This window comes from Scheffersomyces stipitis, chromosome 3, assembly GCF_000209165.1.
Source record: "Scheffersomyces stipitis CBS 6054 chromosome 3, complete sequence".
Lineage (NCBI taxonomy): Eukaryota > Fungi > Ascomycota > Pichiomycetes > Serinales > Debaryomycetaceae > Scheffersomyces > Scheffersomyces stipitis.
Genome location: NC_009043.1, coordinates 1,360,903 through 1,382,425, shown reverse-complemented (window position 1 = coordinate 1,382,425; position 21,523 = coordinate 1,360,903). Strand labels below are relative to the sequence as shown.

The window sequence follows — 21,523 nt, the reverse complement described above, 5'->3', positions numbered from 1 at the left end:
CATACATACATAGGTTGTATTCCTGGACTCGGCGATTATCTGGCCTATGACTGACCCTGGCGCACGTTCCGTCTGCTTGCAAGGTTCGATTCTCCAGTCTACACCCAAAAATGCAGGACATCTCTAGCCGATAAAAGAAACGCTACCCAGAAAAAATCTACTGCTGTCATAGTGAAGATTAGATGTGTAGAAAAATACTGTGAAGACGGGATTTACCTATTTTCACATTATCTGGCTTATTATTTCATATAAATAACTCCTTCTGGCTGCTGGTATTTATATGAATTTGTAGAAATTCATAGAAGGATACATAAGTATACTTAATCAACTCATTCGTGATATCTCAGCTATTGGTATCCAATTTGTTCCCATAGCACTCGCAACTACTAAAATTCAATACTATATCCAATTTTTAATATCTTGAGTACCAGATCTACAATATCTTTGGCAGTATGGGAATTCGCCGGCTTTCCAATCCCTTCAGCTATTGGGGCTACGGTATCTACAACGACATCAAGAGCCGGTTGCCGTACTATAAATCGGACTTCGCTGATGCTTTTAACTACAGAGTAGTTCCATCTACGACATTTGTATTTTTCACTAATTTGCTACCAGCCATAGCGTTTGCTCAAGACATGTTTGACAAGACCAACAGTGCATATGGAGTCAATGAGGTATTGCTAAGCACTGCTATAGCAGGTGTAGTGTTTGGGTTGTTCTCTGGGCAGCCTCTCTGTATTGTAGGAGTCACTGGCCCAGTATCGATTTTCAGCTATACGGTCTACGAGCTTATTCAACCAAGGGGGACACCGTATTTCCCGTTCATGTGCTGGATATACCTCTGGTCGATGGTTTTCCACATTATAATAGCTGTAGGCAACTACATTGCCTTTTTAAAAATCATTAGTAAGTTCTCATGTGAGGTTTTTGGCTTCTTCATATGTATCGTATACATCCAGAAGGGGATTCAGATCCTCGGACGACAGTTTGACGCAGTAGATTTGGCCAGTGGCTATTGTTCAGTAATGATTTCGCTTCTTATGGTCATCTGTGGTGTGGGCAGTTTCCTTTTCGGTAGCTACTTGCACTACTTTAAGCACTGGACTAGAAAATTCTTTGTGGACTACGGTGTACCTTTAGCTGTAGTATTTTTCACTGGCTTCATTCATTTTGGTGGAAAGCTCGACAAAACTGAACTTGCGAGATTACCTATCACTAAATCGTTCCAACCTACTTATGCGGGGCTGGATAGATCACACGGCTGGTTTGTTCATTTCTGGCCAGGTGAGAATATTGCTGTAGCAGATGTGTTTCTAGCGCTTCCGTTTGCAGTTCTCTTGACGTTTTTGTTCTACTTTGACCATAACGTCTCGTCTCTAATGTGTCAGCTGAGCGATTATCCTCTTACCAAACCTTCTTCGTTCCATTGGGACTTTGCCTTATTGGGAATAACAACTGGAGTCGCTGGAATCATAGGTATACCTGCTCCGAATGGTCTTATTCCTCAAGCTCCCTTGCACACGGACTCATTGCTTGTTCACAATAAACATGGCAAGGTTGTTTCTGTCGTAGAGCAAAGAGTGACGAACACAGCTCAGGGCTTGATAACATTCGTGATGATGACTAGACCTTTCCTAGTAGTGCTAGGTTTAATTCCACAAGCTGTACTAGCAGGTTTGTTTTTCGTTATGGGCTTGACAGGATTACATGGCAATCCGATAACCAACAAGATCAGATACTTGTTCTTGGACAGCGAGTATGTCGAGTCTGATCCTACATGTCCACGGATGTTCAAAGACATTCACAATATCAAGAACAAGAAGTGGTTCTACATCTACTTGTTGTTGCAGGTTATTGCTGGTTTACTGGAGTTCGCTATAACTTGTACTAAAGGCGCTGTTGGCTTCCCAGGGGTACTTATGTTTTTTGCCATTTGTTCCAAATGGGTATGGCCCTGGATTATTCCAAAGGAGGAATTGGAACATCTAGATGGAGAAGTAGCCGATGAGCTTATCATTCGGAACTTGAATATTGTACAAATAGTGAAGGAAAGCAAAAAGCACTGGGTGGACGAGGAAAAAGGAAACTACGACGATATTAATGCAGAGGAACACGAGATGGTCCAGATACGGGAAAGTGAAAGCAGTTGATCTAACGTTATGTATGTAAGTGAATGAGTAACTAATAGACATATCTATATTACGAAAACAGTAAGAAGCTGTGCAAATATGATAAACGTTTATCTCCACGGCTATGCTAAAGACTATCTACCTGATAACTATTGGGCATGCATTTTCGTTGAACTACTCACATGTTCCAAGTAAATGGCTGCGACAAATTTTTGTTCCCAAAGTGGAAATGCGCAACTCATCTCTGAAAAACAATCTACCATTTGAACCTGAAAAATGCACTATGAACAACTACCATAAATCCCTAAGCTTATGCTAAGACAAGAAATGTTTATATGAAAACAAAATGGCCACACGTTCGGAAAGAAACGAGATCTTAAACCTCCTCGAAAATGACTATCGGGGGGATTTGGCGATTCATCTCTATTCCTCAATACTACTTAGAAGAATAAATCCGTGCTTCCCCAAGACCAATTGGAGTTACTGGCCAATTCCGTTCAGCCAAGTGCCTGTTCCAAAGACTACCTTTATATACGCTGACAACTGTATTGGAAATGACTATTTTGGAAAAGATATCGATGCTGATTACCTTGACGTGGCAGAAAGAAGAAGACGTCTCGATAAGTCTCTTATCTTGAAAATGTCAAAAGCTTGGTGGAATAGCCAACATAAGAAAAAGATTCATATGAAAGAAACCATAAATGACTCAGATCCAGGCTCAGATGCGGGTGTGGGTGCTGAGATTGAGTATTCTGAGTCTGAGCCTGAATTTGATTCTGCTGTATCTCATCTTCTGAGTCCCCTACCTACATCAACACCTTCAATGCCAGATGTCACAAAAGTATTGGAAGACAACGAGCTTCCGCTGGAATTTGATGGCGATGGCGATGGTGATGGCGATGGTGATGGCGATGTATTTGTAGATGCCAGTGGTGAATTTCCCGAAACTCAATATACCCAAGAGTCACAAGATACTCAGGAAACACAATCTCAACTCACCCAGGAAACTGGTCGAGAACACCGTGAATATTTAGAGGATATAAGTGACAATACAGATGAAGACGAAAGGGTAATTCTGCTAAAAACGATGCCCATTAGGAAAGTCACTTTCACGGAAAAGATCACCAATAGTAAGAGTGACTTGGTGAACGAAATTGCTTCAACCATAGAGTCAAGGATCCATAAACGTATATTTGCGATGAAGCAATCGGGACATCTCGAGCCGTATTTGGAAACCAAAGATGATATATATGAGAATGTTAGAGTGAAGCAGATGAGCTTTAAGCTAGCAGATAAAATCGATCAGGTGTTGAACAACGTACTGAGTTATATCACTCACCAGACTCAGAAAAGTCCTGTTACGTGGCAACACATTCTTCTTCTGGCATTGGAGGCGGAAGACTCTTCTCCATACAGAAAAGTGGACTCTGACCTCTATGTGGATGTCTATGACCACTGTGAAGACTTATTCGAAAAGATACGATACAACTATGAATTTGACGATGAGATAAATGAAGATGAAAATGAAGATGAAAATGAAGAAGAGGAACATGAAGAGTCATTGGATACTTCAGATATTATCACATCTGAGGGATTTTCAGTCAACAAGTATCTTGAATCGTTAAAATACCTTACAACAGGAGGCGATGGCGGAGGACCCGTCCGATACTACAAAGATGTTATACAGTCGTATGGTGATCTTCGCGAAGAAGAAGCCCAGAAAAAGACCAAGCTTAAGAATATCTTTGAAAACAGAATTAGAAACGAAGTCAGAACAGAAAGCATTTCATGGACATCGAAGAGGAAAAAGGTTCCCTCTAATGTGATGCCCATAGAAGACGACTTCAGCAATATCAAAACTGTCAACTTTCATTTCTTGAACAACGGATCCACAGCGTTAAAGGCAGATTCGTACACATTGCGGCATTACCAATAAACTTTCATTTCTAAATATTGTATTATTAAGACAAAAACAAACCATATCATTGCCACGAAGGATTAAGGCATATAGTTGTATGCAAATAGATAGTATGTAAAAAATATAAAAACCATAGACTAATTACATGGACAGATATAGCACGGTACCATTAGATTTTTCATAACACTTAACGATCTAAATTCGATTTTTAAAAATCAGTTTCTTTTTTGGAAGGTGGAAGTGATTTCTGTTTCAAAAATAACGTCCCAGAACTTACTGGTGACGCCGAAACCCAACTCGTAGTTCTTGTAGTGGTGCTCCAAGTGATAGGTCTTTAATTCTTGAAGGTAGGAAGGCAAGTTTGTATGGTGCAACACGTAGTGGGTGACGTCGTACATGATGTAGCCCAAAGTGCCACCAGCAAAGCCCGAACAAGCCATGTAGAAGGGGAATATGCCAAAGACGAGTCTGTAGAATGGATAGGCCAAAAAGACAAACAACGTTGGAGGCAAAACCAATCTGTATCCATCCATAGGCAAATAGTGGTGGATTCCATGCAACAAGAAGTGCAACGCCAAGGCAGCAGGATGGTCGGGCAAGTAGTGGTCCAAATGGAACAAGAATCTATGCAAACAGTACTCTACAAAAGTCCATACGAACAAGCCCATCACCCAAAGAGAAAGAGCAATAACCTTCGATTGGTTTGTGAATCCCAAGTAGAACAAATAGAGATTTGGAGGCAACCATACCGTAGGTACAAGCCACCATGGAGTTAAGGAAAGAGGTTCCAAGAAATTGCCAAACAATGGGGCAGAGCCCTTACCGTAGTGCCTGGGTCTATGAACCTGGTCCAAGTAGAAGTCCTTGGAAAAACCTCCAAACAAAACCTGCATCAACAACGGCTTATTCAAGTCCAAGAACTTGTGTTTCTTGATATCGTCGTCGTAGTCCGTCTGAATAGACATCTTCTCAGCAGCAGGCAACTTGTCATGGAACTCATAGATATCGGAGTCTTCACTATTCGACAACTTGACCTCCACGGCCGTCTTATTCTTGTTGTTCAACAAATCGTTCTCTTCAGCAGCAGTAGCCAAGTAGCCCACCAACATGCCGTCATCCAACATCTCGTAGGCAGATTCCGAATGTTCATGTGAAACAGAGTCAGCCATAATCTTGGTCACGTCTTTACCAGCATAAGGCAAGATGAGATCGCCGCCAGCTGGATGTTCGTTCAAGAAGTTAGTAACATCATACACCTTTCTGTCGTATAAGGTAACCCAGCAGCTTTTCTTGCTATTGTGTTTCTCAACTTCTTTGGAAGAAACAAGGGGTAAAGTTCTGGCCATCTCAAATGAAGATACAAAGAAAAATCAGGATTATAAACAATAATCAATAGAACAATACAGAACGAGGAGTAAATGAACTCTTCAATATGAATTTGAAAATTGATCTATCAATGAGATATCAAGTAAGAAAGTAGTTGTTGTAGTATTGATATCCGATGCAGTATCTGAATAAAATGACTGAACAGTATATGTCTATTTCTATGATATGTGTATCTGAGATATGAAATGTTAGTTTCTAGCGAAGGTGGTCGTGAAGAAAAGAATTACCAAATATAAAAATTGATTCAGAATCTGTCAACTTTTTGTAGTGTTATTTTTTCTGTCTACGCGATATTGTCTGATTCTTGTGTACAGGCGAGTTTCGTATCGATGGAAGCAAATAAGTGGAAGATAGAATAAGTGAATTTGGGTGGTGTCAGGAGATTTTCGAGTGGTACGGTAAAATTGCCATCTAATTTGTTGCTGTTGTGTGGGTTGCTTTTTGAGTGCTTACATTTTCAAATATGTAATTCGATGTATTTGTTTCCTACTTGTTCCTCGGTTCATTTTCGGCTGTGCAACATTCAACTCTATTTGGGACAATGGGTGCAAACAAAGAATGTGTATCTAGGACACAAGCAGAACAATTTTTATACATCACCATCGAAATACAGAAACTCGTCTATATCTACACCGTGTTTTCGTAATTATATGCATTTAGATTAACTGTATGTATAAGGGCGTCCAGAGGACAAATGCTAGCGTCTATACTTCAATGCTAGAAGTATTAATGTTTTCAACATCAACTATATCCAAGTCAATGTGTATGGGTTCACCGTTTGGCAACACTTCATCGTCTCCGTCTTGAATAATATTGTCACCAAACTGAGCCCCATTCTCTTCATTTTCATCCTCTTCTTCTAAGTCTAGACTGACTCCATTGGACATATGTTCCATATGCAACGTATGATCTACTAAGTTAAGATAGGCATACATGAAGTTGGAAAGCAACACTTGCTCTCTCAACGATCTTTTGGGGTTGGCCAACTTCAAATGCGATAAACGGTAAATGGCACGTTCAACATGCACTGGGAATCGATAGTCAAGCATTATCAACGTAGACTGTGAAGGCGGAGGCAAGGGAAATCCAAAGGCTGAATCAGTGAACTCAATAGGCTGGTTAGCCTTTGAAGTTCTCTTTATTGATTTTTTCAATTTCTCTTGAACTTCAAGAGTAGTCAGTGGTTTGCTCTCTTCTTCATTCATTTCATCATTTTCCAAGCCTTCATTCTCTAGTTCTAGTAGAGCAGGAGTTTCAATGGTTTGTATTTCCGGACTTTCTTCCTTATGAAATTCGACACTCTCAGTCTTTTCTTTCTCTTTGTCCATTGCCACAGCCTTTGGCTCAACTGGAGTGACATTTTCTTTGTTGTGAGCAAAGTAGCTGTCTGTATCAATTTCCATATCAGGAGAGTTTAATTCTCTCTTCAAATCAAGATCCAAGCTGTCTAAAGTAGACTTGACCTTCTCCCTTTCCTTTTCCAAGAGCTTGACCTTGCTCTTTTTCTTGAACAACCCTGTACTTTTCTTCACTAGCTTAATATCAGAATCCGACTCGTAGTCCACTGTAACTCCAGATTCCTTGGACTCTACACTACGGATAGATGAAGCACTTGATCTATTTCCATTGCCAACACTGGCTGGAGCCTTTTTCTTCTTGAAAAATTTGGAAATCAAGTTCTCTTTTCCAGAAGAATCAGTGTGAGTTCCAGCACTTGCTGTTCTTCTAGGAGTCGTTTCCATATCCTCATCTTCCAGATCAGTAGATGCAATTTCAGGATTCGAAAATGATCTTGATGGAGCACTCTTGTTTTCAGGAAGAGGCGGTAAGTTTTGAGCATCTATAGACGAAAGACTGGCTGAACGTTCTCTCAACCATCCCCATGACTTCTTCTTCTTGATCTTCTTTGTATTGTCTTTTGCAGTATCTATTGTAGGATTTGAAGAAGCACTGGTTGGTGTATTTTTCACATTTGTAGTAGGAAGTATTCCAAAAGATGCCTTCTTCTTCATTTTCTTTATGGGAGAAGTCTCCGGACTAAATTCTTCTGTTGAATCACTAATTGCAGCTCTATCAAGAAGCCTCTGAGGATTTCTTGCTTGAATTTCTGGCTCAATTTCACGGGATTTGTGCAAAACTTCGGTAACTGGAGTCTGTGCTTTAGAAGTATCTAAAAGGAACGGATTCGATTCATCATTTTCGCCAAACTGAATGCCAGAACGCTCCACATTAACAGGAGAACTACTTTTCCTCTTGGGAGGAGACTTCGTTGGCTGTTTTTCAACTTGAGAGGATAATGGAAGAGAACCTTGTTCTATTCTGATGAAATTTTCATCTCTCGCTTTTTCGTCGTGAGATACCTCCACAGAGCACTTCTCTGGAGAAGTCTTCAAAGGTGTAGAAGTTGCAGCTGCCTTGATAGGAGAAATGTCTGGAGTCAATGAATCATTCTTGGAATTGTCTGGTGTGGTAGTTACACTCTTGACCTTCTTAACAGGAGAGATCTCAGGAGTAGTCGATACACCAGTTTTCGCAGGAGAAACGTGATGTTTGTTAGGGCTCTTCTTCGGAGACTTTCTAGGAGAGATCCTCTTCGACTGGTCGGTATCTGGAACTTGCTCCTTACCAGCAATCGTTCTTGCTTCGTAACGATGATGTCCATCGTGTTTTCCTAGTTCTTCGAGCACTTGCTTTTCAATGCCAAGGGAGTCCTCGTAACTCAAGTCTTGATAAGTTGATTCAAAGCTGAAATCGGCATCATGGGCTTCGTTAGTTGGAGAACTTGCAATGTTTCTTGGCTGTTGATTATGAGAACGCATTGCCGAACTTGATGGAAGTTCAGTCTTGTTCAAACTCTCTTTGAACTCGTTGATCTCCGATCTCAACATATCCAAATTCTGACTCAATTGGTTGGACTTTACCTGGGAAGGAACTACATACGGCTGATGTAAGGTCCGCTGAGCCTTCTGCTGTGATATAGGTGTTCTCAGCTGATGTTGCTGTTGATGTAACATCTGTTGGGACAGAAACTGTTGTTGTGGAAGTTGTTGTTGCAAATGCTGAATTGGATTCTGTTGACGATGAAGAAGTTGAGGATCAACTTGTCCTTGATGGCTTCTATAATGATGTCTAGTTCTTTTCTGTTCAGGTTGCTGTCTCTGTTGCTGCTGTGGATACGGCATCTGCTGTTGAACACTATGACTAGGATACTTCTGTTGCTGGTGCTGGTGCTGTTGCAAGTATTGTTGCTGTTGCTGTTGCTGTTGCTGTTGTTGTTGTTGCAAATACTGTTGCTGTTGGATCTGTTGGATCTGTTGTTGCAGACTAAGTGGCTGCTGTTGCTGTTGCTGTTGAATACTTTGATGAGGTTGTTGCTGCAAACCACGAAGAGGTTGCTGCGGTGGCAGATGACGATGTTGATGCTGATGGTGACTTTGTGGCTGACTCTGTGGAATCATGCCTTGTGGTCTTTGAGACAGAGAAGTAGAAGAGCCGGAAGGATGAGCCTTTTGTTGCGGTGGATAACCAGAACGATGGTAGGGAGAGCTTCCTGTCATCAAAGACTTCTGTTCGTGTCTACGTTGTCTTTCTATATCTACAGTTTTACTACCATCTTGTCTACCAAGCATTGCTTGAGAAGCCTTCTTGGCTGAAAGACTTGTAGGTCCATATTTTCCTGAAAACTGCTTCTCAATTTGGGCCAGAGATCTCTGTGAAGTTGGATAAGGTGATTCGCCACCACGGACGCTAGTAGAAGGAGCGGCTTGTTCAACAGGAGCTCTGTAGCTAAAGAGAAGCTGCGAATCCCGAGAATTGGAGTCTCTTCTAACTGGCAACTTCTGTGCATTTAAAGACAGCTTCTGTGCATTGGAAGACGCTTTCAATGTACTAGAAGATGATTTCATTGTCTTGGGAGGTACTTGAGGTGGAGGCGTTGAACTCCTCGCACCCGTAACTTCTCCGTGGCCAGAAAGGTGTCTCAAATCGGTATTTCTGCCATGATTAAGCTGCACTTTCGAACTTCCTTCAACAGGTACTACAGGAACCACAGTTGATTGCGAAGAAGAGCCAGAACTAACAGAGTGTTTTCTATAGTCCGGTCTCCTGCTTCTTTTCAATGCGAAATCTTGCAATTGCGATCTGGACAGATTCAGGCTAGACCGACTTTGTGGTGAAGAAGGAGAACTTTCAGACATATTGTATGCCATCTGGAACTTCTGCTGTAAACGTTGCTGGATCTGTAAAGTTGACTTAGAAGGCGGAGACATGGGGGGTGAACTCGTACTATGGATTCTTGTTGGAGAATCTGGATCACCAATTTCGTCAGAATCATCATCTACATTATTGTCACTGTTGTTGAGGTCTACGATTCTTCTCAGTGTTCCCTGAGGGGAAGTATGGGGCGGCGATGCCATTTCGTCAAATGCCATGATTTCTACATCTGTATATCCCAAAGATGTAGATGAAAGTGTCCGAGCCAAAGTCACGGCATCTGTAGCGTTCATTCCGGCCATCTTGGTCAACTTCTCAAGCTCATTGGTTAAGTCTCTGAGAGAAGGATTACTGAAACGATTGGGCTGAGACGTGATCGAATCTCGTTTGTTTTCAGGCAGCTTTCGGGGAGAGGTCTTTGCCTTCTCTTCGTCAACTGCAGTTTCTGTAGCCACCTCTTCTCTTGTAGTGCTAGAAAGTGAGCTCTTTCGTGACATCGAGCTCTTTCTCGAAAGCTTTCTTTCCATGATCTCTTCTACTTGCGACTTCACTAGGTTCTTGAACGAATCCGGATTAACCTGAGGATGCAAATTGGCTGGGACCCAAAGTAATGAAGAGGGATCTAGAACGTCTGAGTCTTCAGCATCGTAGTATTCATCGGCACTTTCCAGAGTAGCTACACTGTTGCGGTCAGGATCAATGTGCGGTTGTCTCGAAGTTATCGACCCCTTACGCGTTATGGACTGCTGCCTACGAAGAGATTGTTTATGATGAGGAGGAGAAGGTGTGGAAGCATCTGTGGGTAGAGGATCAGACGGAGGCGAAGGTGTCGTTGACAGAGAAGAAGACGAAGACGGTGGAGACTTGGACATCGGTATGGGTGCGACATCTTGATCGTCAAAGAGAGCCTGCTTATATGTGGAATCGATATCTTCTAACATCGGTGGTAAATCAGGATCATAGCTCATCATATTGCCAATAGACAATCGTTTCAAAGCTGCCACCATCTTCTTTTCCTGCTCGATGTCTTGAACAGCCGACTCGTAGTTCTGGAAAGAACTATTGGGCAGCGACATAGTGATGTTATATGATATATGATGTGTTGATATGATATGATAAATAATAAAAAAATGATATGATATGATATAGTGTTGTAGTCTGGATTCTCGATTTTGACTGTTATTCGTGTTCTCTATATTGAAATTTGATTGAATGTTAATTTGTGGTTGCTATTGATTCGATTCTGATTATGTTTAAATCAGATTCAATTAACAATTATCATTAACCAATGCTAGACGTCAATAATAAATAACGGATATAGAAGAATTCTATTGAGAAAAATTGTGAAATTTACCAAATCAAGTTGCAATACTGGGGAAACAAACGAAGGACTAGACGAGAATCAGAGAGAAAGCGTAGGAGACGAGTAAAGCGTCTCAATTCGGCTCTGAGGTCCAGTTTCTATATCAGATACTAGATCGAATGCTATACGACTCCACGACGACTGTGCTAAGGAACCAGCGTGTGTTATCCGTGGCGAAAGAAGAAAAGATAGTAAATTCTGGAGACTGATTTCGCTAACGGTGAAAGTCTGAGCAAAATCAACAGTACACGTTAGAGCCAAAACAAATCAAATTTTTCCTGCTTTTGTGTGAGAATGGAAAATCTGGAAATCTCGAAACTAGTCGGACGATTGCAGCTGCCTCCGGAATCGTTGTAGATTTTCAGATTAAATTGGCAAAGGTTATAGTTAGAGGGATTGCAGTTCTATATTTTCGAAGAATAAAGATTGGATGATAATTAGAAGCTGCTGTACTGCTCTGCTAACTTACCGTCATTCAATGTTTCAAAGTTACTGAACAGAATGGTAGTCGCGCGATAGCGACAATTAGTGAGAATGCCAGCAATTCCTAGCGACAATAGCGACAATCATGAGGGTGCTCCTACCCAATCTGGCTGTGTACCTGAATCGACACCCTTTTCACAGCAAATGTCTCGCTAAAAGTTCATAGAATTTCACAGTCTACAATTCTGCTATTTTACCTAGTCCAGTAATGGTTTGTATGGTTTAAGTGTTTAGAACGTCGCCTGAACCAACTGTTATCGCTTGATGCTGATACTTATTGCCGTCGTTATCTCTCTCCGCTACGCAAGATTGAACTGTAGACTTTATTCGGGACTCCCGACTACACTAATTTTATATCTTCAATTACTATTTACGTCAACAATTCTTCATAACCGTACAGTAATTAATTACGAAAGGTACAACGTAGATCTTGTACAATACTACTGCTAGATAGCATCTACAATCCACAATCCACAAGTCTATTGTCGCTACTGTCTTCTCCTCCATTATTCTCAGATTCAGACGCGATCCCTCAATCCTTTCAACCGCGTCCACCGAGGTGGAACAGACACGTAATTTCAACGCCTCATTACTCAGGGGATGTTTCACTTCGTCAACTAACAACACCACAGGAGTTGCCTTGTTTGGTCTACCACTATGGAATGTGTCACGTGAACGGGTCTTTTTTGTTTGCCTTGTTTGTTGTTCTTTTCCTTGACTCGTAAATTCTCGTCTCGTTAAGCTTCGTACATTCTTGATCTCAGCTCAGGGTTTCCTTTACATGGGAGAAACTTAAAATAATTTGTGGATTTGCAATCATTTCCTTTGTCTCTAACTCTCTATTTGTTATTCTCTCTTTGTAAATCCTATATATTCTACTCTTCTAGTACGCTTGTTCATTCTATTTATTTATTCTTGCTATATGAATATGCTTACAACAAGAAGAAAAATCCACCTAGTCCTACTACCAAAAGAATGTAATAAACTGTCTGCCATTCACCGTCTTCTGGAACTAAACTAGGAAATCCCATCAAGTTGCACATCATGTGAACGACAATGGGACACCAAAGATTGTAGTTATACTTGATGTATATATGATTAGCAAGAATTCCAAACAAAGATGTGTAGACGAACTGGAATGCGCTGTTGAATAAAACCATCGATAGCTGTATGCCCTTATATTTGTAAAGATGGTAGGCATGATGTATGTGGGCTACGCCAAAAAGATAAGGCGTATACCATGCTTGAGTGATGGCGAGTATCACTCCTCGGTATATGAGTTCCTCGGTAATTGGAGCAAATATGTGGTCTCTTATGCCGTGTATGGTAGTGAAATTGTTAATAAAATCGTCTTGTAGTTCATGAGGCTGTACAAGGTAGAGAAAAATAGGACCAACAAAGAGGACAATGATGAGGACGAAACTGTACACGATGTTGATAATATCCGTCCATACGTTCATTGAGTGGGATAATCCAGGACACAACCCTAGTTGTCTTATGATATCCATGTAAGAGTACTTCTCGTCCTGTACTATCCATGGCAATGCTAATACTAATACTATACACAAGACGGTGATTCTTCTGAATCTATATCTTATAACATGGGGCTCGTTTCTGTCCTTTCCTCCGACCTGTGGAGGCTGGTGAAAGTATATGGCAGCAACATATGAAGACGCTACTGCTAGAGATAGCGCAAGGTTGAGCATTGCTACGCAATAAGAAAAACAATTGAAAAGAGTCTGGATCAAATCTGAAACATATCATTAACCTCAGGACCGCTTACGTTCTTGAAAAAGTGGCAGATCAAGTTTATGCAGTGACGGGGTCGTCTGTGTGACAATTGAGATAATCTGGGGTAGATATATGTTGTTGATATCCAATTGCTGTATGGTTAAAGGAATGGAATGGGATATAGAGGTATTGTGTGAAGTAGCGGAAGATAAGTAGTTTAACTTAGTATTTGAAGTGAAGCATATGATCGAACTTAATGAAGCGTATCGTATCTGTCGTGAGTGCGTGGAGTCGTAGTTATGATAGAGATGGATAGAAACATTGTCAGAAATAACTGCTAAGGCACAAGTTTCGTACCACACTACTGCATTTATCCTCTTTATCTTGTAAGATTTCCTGTCAATGTATTTCCACTTCTTTTGGGTGCAAAATGTTTAAAATGCGCAAATACAAATATCTCACCCAAGGTGGCATATGGAAAGACTCATTAGCAACTAAGATAATAGATCTTTGAAGAATGGTGTATACACAATCAAATCTTCAAATCGAATCGACTGGATCATAATTCTTTCCATAATTGTGTCCACACTAATTCAGAATAAGCTCTGCAATTCAAGCTCTATACTCTTCTCACGCTCTCTATTTATCTTTATCTCCTGCATACCATCCACCAATTGTACTGCCGCTTATCCTTCTGACTCATACGTTCAAGATACCGCACGGATTATGCAGCCGATACAGGCGCTATCAAATTTTTCAGATAATCTGGAGTGAAAAGTTGAAAAATTAATAATGGAATTTCAATAATAGAAAGTTTGAAAATTTTAAACAGCTTTTAGTTTTCTTCTTATTACACAACCATGCTAAGAGTCAACATCAGAGGCCTAGCTACGTCGGCTAGACTCCTTAGAGGTCAGAATCTTACTGAAAAGATCGTCCAAAGATATGCTGTGAACCTACCTGCCGGAAAACAGGTCTTTAGTGGAGATTATGTCTCTATCAAGCCAGCCCATTGTATGTCCCACGACAACTCGTGGCCAGTAGCTACTAAGTTCATGGGTTTGGGAGCTACCAAGGTCAAAGATAATCGCCAGATAGTGTGTACCTTAGATCACGATGTCCAGAACAAGCTGGAAAAGAACTTGGAAAAGTACAGAAATATCGAGCAGTTTGCTAAAGAACAGGGAATCGACTTCTACCCAGCTGGAAGAGGTATTGGTCATCAAATTATGATTGAGGAAGGTTATGCCTTTCCACTTAACTTGACTGTGGCTTCAGATTCGCACTCCAACACTTACGGAGGTGTAGGCTCTTTGGGTACTCCGATCGTTAGAACCGATGCCGCTTCGATCTGGGCTACGGGTCAGACGTGGTGGCAGATTCCACCTGTAGCCAAGGTGGAATTGCAGGGTAAGCTTCCCGCCGGAGTCACCGGTAAGGATATCATCGTAGCACTCTGCGGAGCGTTTAATAAAGATGAAGTGTTGAACCATGCCATCGAATTTGTTGGAGATGGGATCGAGCACTTGTCTATAGACTACAGATTGACAATCGCCAATATGACCACTGAATGGGGAGCCCTTTCTGGTTTATTCCCTGTTGATGCCCGTTTATTGGACTGGTACCGTAGTGAGAGATTGGCCAAGTTGGGCTCAGGCCATCCCAGAGTGAACGATAAGACTGTTTCGGCGTTGGAAAAGAATCCAGTACAGAGTGACAGCGACGCTGTCTACGCCAAGCACTTGGTCGTGGACTTGAGCTCATTGACACCATACATTTCTGGCCCCAACTCCGTTAAGATCCTGAACTCATTGGCTGACTTGGTGGAGCAGGATATCCCCATCAACAAGGCGTACTTGGTCAGTTGCACTAATTCGAGATTGAGCGATATCCAAGCTGCTGCTGATGTCATCCGTGGCCACAAGGTTGCCCCTGGTGTAGAGTTCTATGTAGCTGCAGCTTCTTCTAACGTCCAGAAGGATGCGGAGGCTGCTGGTGCCTGGAAAACCATCTTGGAAGCTGGTGCAAAGCCTTTGCCAGCTGGCTGCGGTCCCTGCATTGGACTTGGTACTGGTTTGTTGAAGGACGGAGAAGTCGGTATATCTGCTACCAATCGTAACTTCAAGGGTAGAATGGGCTCCAAGGATGCCTTGGCTTACTTGGCTTCTCCTGAAGTTGTTGCAGCCTCTGCTGTCTTGGGTAGAATTGGTGGTCCGCAGGAATTGGAGGGAAAATCTGTTCTCTCTACCAGAGAGATCATAAAGACTATTGAAGAAACTAAAGTTTCTGAAGATGCTGCTACTGGTGGTGCTGTTGAAGTCTTGGAAGGATTCCCTAAGGTTATCGAAGGCGAGTTAATTCTCTGTGATGCTGACAACATCAACACAGATGGTATCTACCCCGGTAAGTACACCTACCAGGATGATATACCTCGTGAAAAGATGGCTGAGGTCTGTATGGAAAACTACGATGCTGAATTTAACGGCAAGACCAAGGCTGGCGATATCATCATAAGTGGCTACAACTTCGGTACTGGATCGTCTCGTGAACAGGCTGCCACTGCAATTTTGGCCAGAGGAATGAAGTTGGTTGTTGCTGGTTCCTTCGGTAACATCTTCCTGAGAAATTCCATCAACAACGCTTTGTTGACGTTGGAAATCCCCGACTTGATCAACAACTTGAGAGCTAAGTACGCCGGTTCAGACGAGTTGACTGTCCGCACAGGCTGGATCCTCAAGTGGGATGTCACTACTGCTACTGTCGAAGTCAAAGACAGCGAAGGCAACGTGGTGTTGAAGCAGAAGGTCGGTGAATTGGGTACCAATCTTCAGGACATCATTGTCAAGGGAGGTCTTGAAGGTTGGGTCAGAAGTGAGTTGAAGGCAGGTGCTTGAGCCAGAAGAAAGAGAACTACACTCTACATTAGCATAGGATGCTGCGGACTGTACGGTTCGTCAGTGTTACTCCCATAGTATTCGTATAAAAAAGAATAGCTATCTTCACTAAAGAAGAAAATTATAGTCAATACATTTAAAGAATTTCATCAGATAGATTCAGTAGGTAAATTCAGTAGCCTAACTTAGACCAGACCATTCCAAAGCACATAAGTCAGATTCCCAGAAGAGAAATTTGAAGAAACACAATCAAACGTCTTCAATTGAAAGTCGTCAACTACAAAGCATGGTGATTGATTTCAAAGCAATATTGAGAAGTCAAGACTAAATGTGAAAATTCATCAATTGTAAGCAGAAATGCCGACAAAAAAAATCTCGTAAGCGGTGAGTGTACAGAAAACATACGAACCCCAAAAAAAAACGGCTACGCTGTTCCCGGCCCGACCTTGTCGTTATTGGCGTGGCTATTCAGCCATCTGGATGACACTGACCGACGGCGGATGACTGGTCTAGTCTGGCTCGTCTGAAATAGGCAATCTATATTGAAATCTAACTGCATATGGATATGAAGATCACAAATCCGGCGTTTATGGACTGTTTGTTTGTATCCTGCAGGCATCACGGTGAGATTTCCATTCTTTTTTCAACTAGGTTGGTGTTCCATACCTGCACGCTGCATCCGTAGGCAGCATGCTCTGACCGATTGCATATGTACGCTGCGCTACCACAAGTCGATTTCGTCGGAGCCAAAATATAAATATACAACTATTTGCAATCGAAGCTTAGGAAAAAATTGAGATTCAAGTTCGTCTTGGACATTCTGAAGTATCTTCATCCTTTTTCTTTTTTGTATTTCTTGTTGCACTCCACTGGACCTTGCGCAATTGCCATATAGAAGAGAATCTTTGCAGCTAGTACTCGTTTCACCAAGTCTTCTCCACACGCTGTATACGTTTCTACATCAAAACTGAAAAGTTTTCGACAGAGGCCACTTTCTAAAACAACCTCCGCCATGAATTCTGTCAGCAAACTCGTCTCAGAGACCACCGAGAAATTCTACTCGCTTCTAGACTCGGTACTATACTACGCCATGAACATAGTAATGGTGACGCTTCTATTCACCGATCTCATCATCGACTTCACCAACAGCTTCATCTACAACTACAACATCGTCATGTGTTCGTTGAAACATAAGATGTACAACAACATCAACTGATTCTAAGTGAGAAATCCGAGAGGTTACGAGGCTTCGAGCCGATGAGTTATGAGTTATGAGCATTATTAGAGAGCCAAGATGAAGTTACCACGAAACAACATCTGGCCAATTACAGGAGGAAAAAAACACCCCAGGTGGTTTGGTTTGCATTTTCTGGTAAAGATTATTAAAACAACAAGTGATATTTTATTGAAAAGTAATATATATTCACCTTGCATGGTATAGCAAATATAAGTATAAAGTATGGCACCGCGTAGTCGTATTGAATCCCAAATAATACAGTCCCGAATAATATAGACAGGATAATGACACCCCGGCGGAATAGTGTAGAGTCTGTGGTTTGGCTCAGAAAGTAGTAGCACAATATGTAGCACAGTATATAAGCCAGGGTAGACTCTGTTAATCCGTGCTAAGTTCCATATGAAAGACTGCGAAAGTAGCTTTAAGAAACTCTCAAAGTTTGACGGAACTCATCCGAAGAAATTGATCTGCAACAAAAATCCAAATTATCAAGAGATGCCCATATTTCAACTTCCAGTTTGTAACAACAAATATGACTATGTGACTCCTGCTGGCTACTTCCATTGTTAAGTTCCAAACTCGATGCCTTCTTCACCTCGTGATTTCCTGTACGGCGCCGGATTCCCCACCTTTTTCAACTTCATGACTACTGTACTTCTCCGCTTGTCGCGGGTAGAAAATATTCTAAATTGCTGGAGCAAAATAATAAGGATTAATCGGTTTGCCCTGAAAGAATCTAAAGAGCCAATATCGCCGGCTTCACGGACCAATCATGTATGCTGATCGCAATATGCACCCTCGTGGTGAATACCCACCATATGGCGTGATTGGCTTTGGAAATATGAAAAATTGGAGCCATATAGGGGAATATGGCGCTGGAAATCGGTTGCAGATAGCTGATTCATCATTCGAGCCAAGGGTAGACATTTTTGTTTCATGTTGCACTTAAATTGTAGAGAGTGGTTTGTCTTCAGTAGCTTTTCCTTTGTAGTATAAGTTGTCTTGACTGCACGTACCAGAGGTTGCAACTAAGGCTATTTTGCAACTAGGTTGATTTTCGGGAACCTCTAGATCTGTACGGTCAAGTGTAGCGTCTTTCTCCTGACTGTGATTTCCTCTTCATACTGGAGTTTATAGCAACACAGGTAGTTAAAGGATTCTTGTTGTTTCATTGTTGTGAGTGTTCTAAACAGTTCAGAACTTTTGATCGTCGTTAGATTAGAATGTGAATATTCTTGATTTCGTTTTAGTATACAACCTAGATACAACTTTCAGCATGAATTTGTTATCGACCATTGAATATTTGTCTTCTTCCCAGGTTGAAGACAAAACCAATAGTGGACTTCTAGGGCCAGTTCTTTATACAGCTCAAATTCTGCAAACTAAAATTTTTGAAACCAATTGTCTATTTTCCCGCTAAGACGCTTTGACCTGGCAGCAACAATATTCTTTGGGATATTATATCTTTTATACACTCCAATAGAGGCTATCAACACTCAAATATATATTGGTTTAATCAAACAAGTTTATTCACCTAAAATAGCACAGGCCCACATTGATGTACGAGAGGAAGCAGAGAATATTCTAGTCAAAAGTTTCAACTCTCGTGAATAAAGTAAACGAGATCAAACCTTGAATAGGTGCAAAATCTCCGATTGTATCAAACTCAGATTTGGCTGCGAAAAATCGTAGTGGGTCTAGTGCGCCAGAATCCACAAACACAATTAATCAATATCTGGATTTCAACGGTTTGTTCGGTCGACACCCAAGTATCCCTACTTTGAAACCGCTTCTTATATTTCCATACTTGTGTACTTTCAAATATGTTTTACTCTATCTTCGGAAGGGACGAAACCCCCGTCAGCGCCAAACTCCGCAGTGCTGCCAATGTCTTCGTTAGCTTGTTCGTCGAAGAACAGAAGGAGAATGAGAGATGTAGAGCAGGGGAAAAGTCACACAACCTAACACTCCTTCGCAAAGCTCTGATATCTGTCTTTGAACATGGGAGGAGTAAGAAGTTCGCTACTCCACTCCCCGACAGTATGGCAGCAAGCAGGAGTCGGAGATGGCGGCTTCAGGCCAGCAATCTCAAGAATCAAGTCCCTTGGCTCTTCAAAAACATCGGAAAGCTGAAATCACCTACTTTATGTGGTTTTGATCATACTCCTGAGAACAAGGAGCTCCAGGAACAATACGGCAACATCAATGACACCTTTGCTTCGACCTGCAATACACCTCCAATCGCAGCATCTGATAACACTACCACCACGAATACCATGAGTATCGACAATTGTGCCTGTGGAGATTTAGCTTCATTCTACAAGAATGCCAGACATTTATACTTCAGTAGTAGAGAATCGATTCTGAGGTACACCATCGGTGAAGTCACTGGTCCGAACTCTTTGGACACTATCGATCACTATGCTCCAGCACTCTACACGCAGGTTCTTGAACCCATTCCGATAGACCAACTATCTGAAGCCAAACCTGTTGGTCCTCTTGGAACTACTGAAAGTAGTGAGCCTTGTTCATTTAGTGAAGTTTTAGCTGGTATTTATTCCTGTGAAGAAGAGAAGGAAATATGTCACCGACTTGAAACTGCTGCAACTACTGCAACCAACCATCAATCATCAGACAACCCCAAGTTTGTAAGTGCCGGAGAAGAGGATCATATTGATATTGGCCGAGAAGATTCCATTGACGACTACTTGAACTATGATGAATTGAATGAAATTGAATACATCAATAGATTTGTGAATCGAGGTTGGGCTGACCCTCAATTGTCTGAATCTGAGTCCAACACAAGGGTTCAGCATATAAAGGTGGATTCAAGATTGAAATTCAGAAGATCTAAGAAGTTAGTGGACAATGTTACTAGTGTTGACAAAGATCAGCTTAAAGTATGTGAACAGTCTATCACTGCATATTCAGTTCCTCTTCAGTCACTTGGCTCTCTATCCGAGATTGTTTCTAAGTCAAAACATGCAAATGTTGAAGATCCTATTTTCCCTAATGTTACGACTTCTGTTGATACTTTTGAATTTGGGGATCCTCCATTGATGGTTCCTGAAGTTATTATTGATCCTCCAACCCTTCCATGTTGTGGTGAGCGTCTCAAGACTCCATTTCAAGGAAGAGAATTTCTCCAGGTTCCACCAAAATTTCAAAAATATCCGTCAGAATCACAGGTCAGCATCTGGTGCAGTGGCCATAAAAGAAGCCTTCCAGCAGTTCCCACTGTGGAAGAGAGTATTCAGAAGGTGCAGAAAATATGTTTTGTCACTGCTCCAATCAATTGGAATAGCACTACTGACTTCCAGTATCGTTCCAAAAAACACGTAGTTCATTCTCCATGTAACATGGAACAAATGTGCTACCTGCTAATTGAAGTGGGTCTTGGAAGTCATCAATCTTTTCAGCCTTATATTCTGGAACTTGATTCAAAGTATCCGATAAGAATATCAACTGCGCCTATCACTGTTGATCAGGTTCCATTAATGCTTGGAAAGTTAATCGAATATGGTGCCATTTCTCTAGAGGAGGTAAAGGATATCTACTTCAGAGCCTGTCCTGTCTACTCTCTGAATATTAAGGAGGTTTCCGACCTTGGTGAGTTTGTTCAACATTTGCAAGTGATTCAAGAAACAGTTCTTGAAGATCGTGGTGCATATCTTGGCAAATGGATTGACTACCAATGTGATGGTATCAAATTCTACAAAAAACCTTATTCTGGTCTCTGTACTACTACTCCTACTTCTCCCAATCAGTCGTTTTTCCGGTGCCTGTACGGTTTTCACTCCTTGAAGCATCGACATCCACATTCGAGTTGGAGCTTTAGCCTTTCAAGGTTAGAGGAACATGCTCTTCGCTTCAAGGGAAAACTCATGTTTGGGTTACGAATCTACTAGGCGCCGATCATGATATCTTTGCATAGTGTATAACGGAGATACGAACAGAAGTGGAGAACTGATTTAGAGATTTGTCGATCAATAAGGATTAATATTGATTTCCTACTAGTACAGGTCAGAGTTGTCTGTCTTTACTGGCCACAAGGTTTCAATAGGCTTTCATGCCCTTCAGTATTGAAACAAGTACGTGGTATCTCCTCCCAAGCGATATCTACTTCAAAATACTGAAGTATTTTTTGCAAGAATTTTCAAAGAGGTAAAG

The 21,523-nt window shown here is 41.5% G+C and overlaps 6 protein-coding genes across 6 annotated transcripts; 4 read left to right on the top strand and 2 right to left on the bottom strand. All coding sequences in view use genetic code 12, as the record gives it.

Moving 5' to 3' along the window:
* Positions 1-259: 259 nt before the first annotated feature.
* AEF1 (anion exchange family protein) lies at positions 260-2,200 on the top strand. Its single transcript, XM_001383853.1, has one exon. It carries the CDS (start codon positions 453-455, stop codon positions 2,148-2,150), a length of 1,698 nt encoding a protein of 565 aa, XP_001383890.2. The 5' UTR covers positions 260-452; the 3' UTR covers positions 2,151-2,200.
* A 275-nt stretch (positions 2,201-2,475) lies between these two features.
* PICST_30962 (predicted protein) lies at positions 2,476-4,065 on the top strand (the record flags this gene model as incomplete). Its single annotated transcript, XM_001383852.1, has 1 exon — positions 2,476-4,065. The coding sequence occupies one exon, from the start codon at positions 2,476-2,478 to the stop codon at positions 4,063-4,065; it is 1,590 nt and encodes a 529-aa protein (XP_001383889.2).
* A 197-nt stretch (positions 4,066-4,262) lies between these two features.
* Positions 4,263-5,393, bottom strand: PICST_42944 (predicted protein; the record flags this gene model as incomplete). The annotated part of the gene is made up of 1 exon (XM_001383518.1): positions 4,263-5,393. One exon carries the CDS (start codon positions 5,391-5,393, stop codon positions 4,263-4,265), a length of 1,131 nt encoding a protein of 376 aa, XP_001383555.1.
* Positions 5,394-6,070: 677 nt separating this feature from the next.
* PICST_67383 (predicted protein) lies at positions 6,071-11,170 on the bottom strand. The gene has a single exon (XM_001383517.1). It carries the CDS (start codon positions 10,719-10,721, stop codon positions 6,138-6,140), a length of 4,584 nt encoding a protein of 1,527 aa, XP_001383554.2. The 5' UTR covers positions 10,722-11,170; the 3' UTR covers positions 6,071-6,137.
* Positions 11,171-13,996: 2,826 nt separating this feature from the next.
* LYS4 (homoaconitase) lies at positions 13,997-16,269 on the top strand. The gene has a single exon (XM_001383851.1). The coding sequence runs from the start codon at positions 14,083-14,085 to the stop codon at positions 16,114-16,116; it is 2,034 nt and encodes a 677-aa protein (XP_001383888.2). The 5' UTR covers positions 13,997-14,082; the 3' UTR covers positions 16,117-16,269.
* Positions 16,270-19,176: 2,907 nt separating this feature from the next.
* PICST_30958 (predicted protein) lies at positions 19,177-21,261 on the top strand (the record flags this gene model as incomplete). The annotated part of the gene is made up of 1 exon (XM_001383850.1): positions 19,177-21,261. The coding sequence occupies one exon, from the start codon at positions 19,177-19,179 to the stop codon at positions 21,259-21,261; it is 2,085 nt and encodes a 694-aa protein (XP_001383887.2).
* Positions 21,262-21,523: the final 262 nt, after the last annotated feature.